This window comes from Sordaria macrospora, chromosome 4 (assembly GCF_033870435.1).
Source record: "Sordaria macrospora chromosome 4, complete sequence".
Classification (NCBI taxonomy): Eukaryota; Fungi; Ascomycota; class Sordariomycetes; order Sordariales; family Sordariaceae; genus Sordaria; species Sordaria macrospora.
This window is the reverse complement of record NC_089374.1, coordinates 4,935,577-4,943,935: the sequence shown is the minus strand read 5'-3', so window position 1 is coordinate 4,943,935 and position 8,359 is coordinate 4,935,577. Positions and strand designations below refer to the sequence as shown.

At 53.0% G+C, this 8,359-nt stretch overlaps 2 protein-coding genes across 2 annotated transcripts; both read left to right on the top strand.

Annotated features, from left to right (window-relative positions):
• Nucleotides 1-361: 361 nt before the first annotated feature.
• SMAC4_07885 (uncharacterized protein) lies at nucleotides 362-619 on the top strand (the record flags this gene model as incomplete). Its single annotated transcript, XM_003345161.1, has 1 exon — nucleotides 362-619. One exon carries the CDS (start codon nucleotides 362-364, stop codon nucleotides 617-619), a length of 258 nt encoding a protein of 85 aa, XP_003345209.1.
• A 986-nt stretch (nucleotides 620-1,605) lies between these two features.
• Nucleotides 1,606-6,231, top strand: SMAC4_07886 (uncharacterized protein; the record flags this gene model as incomplete). Its single annotated transcript, XM_066090708.1, has 3 exons — nucleotides 1,606-3,115; nucleotides 4,081-5,030; nucleotides 5,102-6,231. The coding sequence occupies exons 1-3, from the start codon at nucleotides 3,006-3,008 to the stop codon at nucleotides 6,229-6,231; spliced, it is 2,190 nt and encodes a 729-aa protein (XP_065946984.1). The 5' UTR covers nucleotides 1,606-3,005.
• Between the last annotated feature and the right edge of the window lie 2,128 nt (nucleotides 6,232-8,359).

The following is an 8,359-nucleotide window of genomic DNA, read 5'->3' as shown; positions in this document are numbered from 1 at the left end:
AAAAAGAGCAACTGACCCGGCGTTTCGATGCTTTGATGCCGCATTTCCCGGTTCCAAATGTTCCAGTGGCCAGAAAAGCTGGTCTTTCGGCATGGTCCGTAGCGGGAGCGGTCCGGCAGTGGGCAGATTCTACCAGCTTGAGCGGAGGCAGAAGATGGCATCAGCGCCTTACGTGTATCGATACGACGGGGGTGGACAGCAGAGGAAGAAGAAGAACAACCAAATTGGTGCACCATCCACAGCCTCAAACTCAACCCCGGCCATCACTACGACTACGACTACGACTACGACTACGACCACCGATATTGACGAAGAAAAGGGGACGGGAACCAGCACAAGCGGCACAGAAAAGCAGACAAAGATGTTCCCCACGGTCTACTACGACCCCTTCCAGCGCAGACGCAGACCGGACGAAACCAATGTCGAGCCTGCCCCTGCCGGAGTACCTATCCCGCAAGAACTCGAGGACCGTTGCCATGTCATCGATCGATTGTGGCCGGCTTTGATGGCTGGTCAATTCACGGAGCAGCAGCTGCAGACGACCACGGATAGTGGTGATGAGGATAAGCTTGAGTGGGATTGGGTTGATGATGGCTGGTCTAATACTGGTGCCGAGTGAGATGGAGAACTGTGGACTTGGAGGTGTTTTTGACAACATAGAATACTGGGTCATCAGGGAACAGGATGCTTTCATCTGGGTGCATCTTGCATAGATGGTACTATCATATAAAAGAATCAGGCAATTCTACCGCAACTAATTCCTTTTGACCATGCAAAACAAAATGCCGTGACCCGAACCTTCGAATGTCCGTCAGCTCCGCCTCCAGTCGGGGTCGAAGGGCTTCTTGAAGTGACTTTACCACAAACTTGAACATGGAAGTGAGTAGATGGAAGCGACCTCCATTGGATTGGTGCCTAGGTAGTTACAACCGCAAGTGGAAGGGCCCAGCACTCCAGCAGTCGCGACTTCCTCTTCAACTTCCACTTGCACTGTCGGTGCTGAGTCCCCACACTCTCTTCTTCCCTTCCAATGCAACCACCCTAGCTCACGTAGGCAACAACGTCTGGGGTCGAATGGCCAGATCTCTGAAATCTTCATACAGAGTAAGTCCTATTCCACGACTGCTGACCGCCATCGCTCGGCTCATTGCCACTACCTCCGAGCCCGGCCCATCGACCAATGCATCCTGTCAGGTCACTGTCCCCGTCCCCGTGCCCGCCCTTGCCAACTGAGAACCTGGAAGGAACGGAAGTGTGATTTCCGCTAGTAACAACTGCGGTCACGTTATCACTCAGGCCGCTCCGTATGTTAGTACAAACAAAAGGTCCGTAATTCCCTCCTCTCACAATATACGCCTGCGGTACTAACTACCAAAAAGTCGTAACTAAGATCAGACCGAACATGTCACGGTCAGTAAGTCCATTACATATTTAATCGTCTCTCCAATTCCTCTAACTCCGTACTCTAGGCATTTTTCGAATGGAACGAATGCCTAATTATCTCTGGCCAATGTGTTTTCGAATTTCGAAAATACCGATCATAGTTTTGTAACGGCCTTTCGTTACTAAAGCGAGGAGTATCTACGGTATACTTGGTTGAGGTTTCCGGGTACTAAGCGCCTCATTTCCCGCCCTGAGGTGGTTCCTGCACACTCGAATTGCAGTGGTTCTACTATACGCCCACGGGACTCACGACGCAGAGGCAGGTGTGGTAACTGAAGTATATCCAGTTACTTATCACCATTGCTCCCTCAGTGTCTCCGGCACCGCTGCTCTATCACCAGCACTGCTGGTTTGACACGAGGGCACTGCCGCCACACTCCTTCCACTACCAGGACCACGCGCTCGCACTCCATTTCCAGGATTACACTCTCCTTTACAACAGTGCCATACTACCCTGCGCGCCCTGTACCGTAAACATACCATATAGCCAAGGCCAGTGTTAGAGGGCTCTCATTCTTGAAGGACTGGCCCTCCTCCTGGTTGGAGGCTTTTGGCTTCTGTTTCGGCGGCCTGATGACCGTTGTGGCCATTGTAGGTTGACTCCTCATTGTTCGCTATATTTGACATGTACTGACCGACAATCTAGACAATTGCCTCAGTATGAGCCAGGTCCGCCCGCGCTGCATCCAGAAGAACAATATCAGCAGCAAGCAAGCCACCTTAGCGACGCCGCTCCTACCACGTAATGAGTCCGGCGTGGTGGCTCTGGATATGCCTTTGGGGGATGCACAGCCGCGATTACAAGCTGTTGCAGAACAACCGCCGCTCCAGGACCATGATATCGCCGCTCCGGTGCCGCAGGAGTGGTGGGAGCCCTTCGTTGTGTCAATGTATGTTAATTTCATTCTTTGGTTAGAGAATATCTCCTAATAGTGGCTTTCTTCAGGGCCCGACCGCGTGCTAGGCAAGTATAGAACGCTACAACGGATGTAATCAAGGGTCTGGTGTGGCTGCTGAAGAAGTAACCTTCTGTTAGTGTTGTTGAACACATATTGTACACCACCAACGGAGTTGCGTCGCGTCTACATGACCGGCTGGAAATATGTCTGTCGGTTTTGTCTTCCGGGTTGAGATGTTTTGCCGGGGTCAGGAGGGGTCATTAGCGGGTGTTATCGGAGGACAGGGCATCGTATATCGAGTGCTTTAGCGAATGAAGACGTGGTAGCTATTTGAATGGAGCAAAGTTGATCTGCAATGCTTTAGTGACTGAGTAATGTGTTATCGTCGAGGGCATCCAACGCACTGGCCCGTGTCGCGTGTGGGTGAGCCACGTGACCAGCCACACCGGCAAGCCACATCCACAAGCCTCTTCCAGGAACCAATCAAAAGCCTCCAAAATTGGTTCCTGTCACGTGCGCTGGCGTTCACTTCGCAGAGCAAACAAAGGCAGGCTTCTCCAAGTCGCACCCATTCCAGCCTCCGCTTTTGACGTCGCCTCGTCCCTTTGCCGTAATCAATCATCACCACTCCAGTCTTCCAGCCTCCATCCGAGCTCCACCGCTATGGCCGACTCGGCGCGGCACATTTTGCGATCGCCGCTTCAATTCGGCGACGGTGATAACAAGACCGATGCGCGATTATCACCTACACAGCCGTTGTCCTCCTCCTCACGGTCAGTAACTTGATGGCTGCGGAGTGATGGCCACCACGGGCAGTCGCTACCACAGCCTCCTGCTTGTGCATACCTGACCTCCGTCCGTTGGCATGTCTCTTCTCGCTGGCGAACAAGAAAAACACCGAGGCACCTAGCCCGACCCATGGTCAATTGACTTGCAACGTGCGCCGCAGAAGACGATTATGGCCGATACAAGGTTTCGTTCATATCAAATCCTGTCCTCCCTTTGCCTCTTGCCCCTTGCCCATGGCCCTCTCTCCCCGATTCGCCGCGGTACCTGGTGCTATGCATCTCTCCTTTCGGGGATTGTATGGCCGGTCCGTCTCTTGCCAGTTCGATTTGCAACTTCAAAGGCCGTGTGAGCTATGAGTCAAGAAAGCCGTAAAAACTTGCCAACTCCTACTCATCAGGTACTACTTACTATCTGCTGAAAGGACTGGGGCTTTTCTCTTTGGCAGGGCCGCGGCAACAGAGACCAGTGTTACTGTTATTCGCCTCCCGTTCATAGTAAACCAAGCTGATGAAGTTGTATCGTCTCGCGAGAGCGGCAGGACCGTTCCCTTTTTGTTCCTGTCCCGCACATGAGGTGGTGAGGGGATGGTCTCGGTGCTGTGTTATCTTTTCTCGAAGCAGTTGCGAGGGAAGGGATGCATGGCCGGTCTGACTTGATCCAGTTACTTTAATATAAGGTAACTTGAGAGAGCGGCGGGACTGTTCCCCTTTTACCTTTATGTCTTTTGCCTAATTTCCGTCATCACGGCCTGGTGCCATGTGCCCATTCATTTGGGTACGTGGCCGGTCTGACTTGATCCAGTTGCTGCAACGTGAGGTCCGTGCCTCCGGTCTAGTTGACTAGACTCACAGTTGTATCTTCCCGAGAGAGCGGCAGGTCGTTCATTCACCCTCCACTTTGTCAAACTTGCCTTTGAGATCTGCGATAGTGACAATTCCGCCATCATCAGTGTTGTCGAGCGGTATTACGGCGAGGACGTGTCAACCGCCTCTGATACGGACGACTCTACTGGAAGTTATCAGCTCAATTTATCTTCTCGGACTGTTCAAGTCACTTGGGAGGTTGAAGGGCTCGCTCGGCATATACCAAGCCTCAAAGCCGACTTGCACGTCGACACTGAGCAAGGAACAGCTCTCATTACCCTGCGCGGGCAATGTATCCTCAAAGCCGGCCCTTCCAGCGGCGTTGCTCTTTACCTGTTCATCTACCCCGAGAACATACGGTCGGTTGAGTTTGCATATACCCCTTCGCCCACGGCTCCCACCATCACCATGTCTCTTAAGCAGGGTGGAGGAGCACAACAAGCACCGATGGCTGGTCCCCCGAACAGGTTCATCCGTTTGCGCTTCATCTTGATACAGCCGCCTACTTTTGTCGCGCCCAAGAACCAGCCTTTGGAACCAAAGGGGGCGTCTACAGCACTTGTCGATGCTCTACAATCTCTTGCCACGGTCAAGGAGCTGTCCATCTACTTGGATTTGCTCTCGCTGGTGGCTGAGGCGAGAGAACAGCTGGCTTTGCTCCCGTTGGTCTTCTCCCGCTGTCGACTAGCTACGAACGAGAAACGCGCATCTATTGCGAGGCTCTATAGGGGTGTTGGTGGGGAGGTTGTTAATTCGAGGACTACGGCATTGGTGCAGGAGGCGGAACAAGGCAGTCCTACGCATGCCATCTCTGCAGCTAGCAAGCTTCAAGATGCTGCCCAAATATCAACTCCAACCCAAACGCGGACGCGCAAACGAGCAGCAAGCGCAAGTCCAAGCCCAAGCGAATTCTTGCCTCCCTATCCTGCTGGCAAAGATGAAGGGGTGTTACCAGGTTCAGGCAACGATCTGGACCAAACAGAGAAGAAGAATGTCCCCCAAAGTCAGCAGTCAACACAACTCTACACACCATCAGGTACATCCCCATGCAAGGCACTACTCTCAACGTCCTTAGTCGCACGTGGCGCTAACAAACTACCTCCACAGATCGTGACAGCAAACGCCCACGCCTTGAGGCAACAACCCCCTCCGACCGCGCCTCACCTCCCACTCTCCTCCCACCCCTCCGAGACACATTGGAAGTCGAAGTAGGAGTCGATGCCTCAACCGTTGACGTCGACCCACAAAAACTCTCCTTCCTAATCCACCAACTCCTCTCTCGAAACGCCGCTCTCGAAAAGCGAGTGCAGCATCTCGAAGTCTCATCCACTTCCCGGTCTCGCCTTCAGGGTTATCCCCACAGTCACACTCAAAGCCACAGTTCTCCCTCTCACCATTCTCACCATTCCCCTTTCCACCCCCACAGTACTCCTTCCCATCATCCCCAAAGTCAAACATCCCAAACATCCCACTCCCACCAACCTTCCCAAAACATCCAAACCTGCCCCCACGAATACTGCCGCTACAACACCTCCGAAGCCTCCTCCATCCGCTCCAGCATCCGGCACCGAATCGACGACGCCCTAGAAACCGGTCTAGACACGGCGTGCTCGAAGCTTGAAGACTGGGCCCATCTTGAATTTCAAGAACAAGTGCGGGCCGAGATAACGGGGCAGTTGGAGGATTTGGGGAGGGAGTTGGGGAGGGAGTGGAGGGATGATTTGAGGGAGGATGTGAAATATGAATTGAAGGATGAAATAAGGGAGGAGATAGCTGGGGAGGTGCTGAAGAGGGCTGCAAAGGGGGTGGTTGATGTTGTGAGGAGGAGTGGTTGGCTTGGTCCTCTTAGTCCTCTTGGTCCTTCTAATTCTGGGCGTGGTCATGGTCATGGTCTTGGAGCTGGAGCTGGTTCTGGAGCTGGTCCTCACGGCTTGGGCTCTGGAGGCGCTTATCCTGGTGCTGGTGGAAATGCTATCTCTGGATTCAACCCCCTACTTCCACCAAACGAACAATCCCTCTTCGCCGCCGTCGCAGATATCCAAAAGACCTTTACAACATACCTCAGCGACGAGGAGATGGCTAGGGTAATGGACCACTTGGAAGAAAACCCGCTGAGCGCTGTCAAGTATAATGCTTGTGGGGAGGGGATGAGGAGGTTTTTTGTTGGGAGGTGGAAGGATGATGATGTGAGGGGAAGGACTGGAGGGGGGTGGAGGGGTGGGGCTGGGCTGGGTTGAGGTAGCGAGACTCTGAGAGGGGGGTTGAGGCCTGGAACTTGAGGCTTGGAAGTATGGTGCGGGATGCGGACACTAGCTAAGCTACCTGTGACGAACGGCAGTCTGATCTGCCTAAGTGGGATAGCTGAAGGTAGAACTATCAGTAGACGTTCGGTGAAGCCAAAAGGTTCACAACAAGTATGGCAGCGTTATACTGGTCTCGGTGATAATGATCAATTGACTACTGTCGAACTATCTGACAATCTGAGTTCTCCAGTCGTCCTTTTATACTTCCTCGCCCTCTGCAAGATATCTGTTTCCGGATGTTCACGCAACCGTGAACCCCTAATGTGTGGTGATGGGTTCGCGGGCTCACTCCCGTGGTGTTGAGCCTGGCTCACTTTTGGCGGATCGTGAGCCTTTCCGTCCTTGGGGTTGCACAGTCTAGCCCTTCTGGGTTAGTTGTGCTACCAGCGCCCTGGTTGGCCCGTGTGTTCTCTTAAGTTCGTAACATTCCTCCATCTTCTCCATTTTCCTCCCATCATCGACATGGACTCCCGGCCTGTCATGATTGGACGACTATCCGGGCGGTTAGTCATGCATTTGGGTCTGCCACCAGAAGCGCCATGATCAGCTTCGAAACAACATTTCCACCGGCAACGACTTCCAGGTAGTCTTGCACCAGCTGGAGGGGAGGGTTACTGAGCTCTACAAAGCTCTTCTCCTATACCAGATGAAGAGCGTTTGTTCCTACTATCGCAACCAAGGTCTTGTCTTCCTTCGCGGTATACTGAGTTTAGATGACTGGGATGGCGATCTAAAGCTCGTCACCGACGCGGAGGCCGCCGTTCAGAACGACGCTACCCAGTATTTCCAAGAACATACAAAGTCTTCTTTAGGGGAGCTCGTCAAGCATGCTCAGGGAATGGAGAAGCGACTTGGCGACATCCATCAGGACATTCGGGACTTCATTTCGCTACAGAAAGACGCCCGTAAGGAGGATATCGAGTCGGCGTGCCTAAGAGATCTACACGTCGTTGACCCACAAGACGACATGCAGCGGATTGAGAAGAGCAAGGACGAGCTGCTCGACGACGCGTACAAGTGGATCCTTCGCACCTCGGAGTACGCGGCTTTCACAAACTGGGACGACAGCGGATTTGATTGTCCGCCAAGTCGGCTGCTCTGGATAAAAGGACACGCCGGCATGGGAAAGACGATGCTCATGATTGGCCTCATCCGCCAACTCGCTCATCAACCGGTCGCTCTGGCGCCAGCGGTTTCCTTCTTCTTCTGCCAAGGCACAGATACAGCTCTGAACAACGCCACGGCCGTCCTCCGGCCTTTGATCTGGCTTCTCCTTCTTCAGCAGCCACATCTCATATCGCATCTGCTTCAGAAGTACAAAAATTCAGGCGCCGATCTCTTCAAGGACAAAAATTCCTTCATCGCTCTATCCGAGGCGTTCCGGAATATGTTGAAGGATCCTCGGTTGTCGCCTGTGTACCTCACGGTCGATGCACTGGATGAGTGCGCACAGGGGCGGCCAGACCTCATTCATCTCATTTTGACTTCCCTCAACCTTTCCCAGAAGGTGAGATGGCTGCTCTCTAGCAGTCCGGAAGTTGATGTTCTCGCGGAGCTTAAGGGTCTCGGCATCGATTCGTCGAACATTTCAGAGACCTTTGTCGAGCTGGATGCGCAACGTCCGGCAACACCTGTCAACGCATACATCGACCATAAGCTTACAATCCTCAAGTGCAAGAAAGGATACAGTGACAGAATTTTGGCTGAGGTGTCGCACGAAGTCCGCAAACGAGCAGAGAACACCTTTCTGTGGGTGGCCCTCGCGTTCAAAGTACTCGAGACAGTACATCGAGGGTACGCTGTCAAGCGCATTAAAGAGATGCCTCCTGGCTTATCGGAGTTGTACGATCATATGATGACTAGGATTGAAACGGGGCGAGTGATCGAACCCCAGGACTGCAAGACAGTCTTGGTGATTGCGTCTCTTGCCTTCCGGCCGCTCTCTATTTCAGAGCTTTCCGTACTTGCCGACTTGCAATTGGACGTTGCAAAGACGGCTATCGAGATGTGCGGCTCATTTCTTACAATTACCAAGGGAACAGTCAACTTGATCCACCAGTCG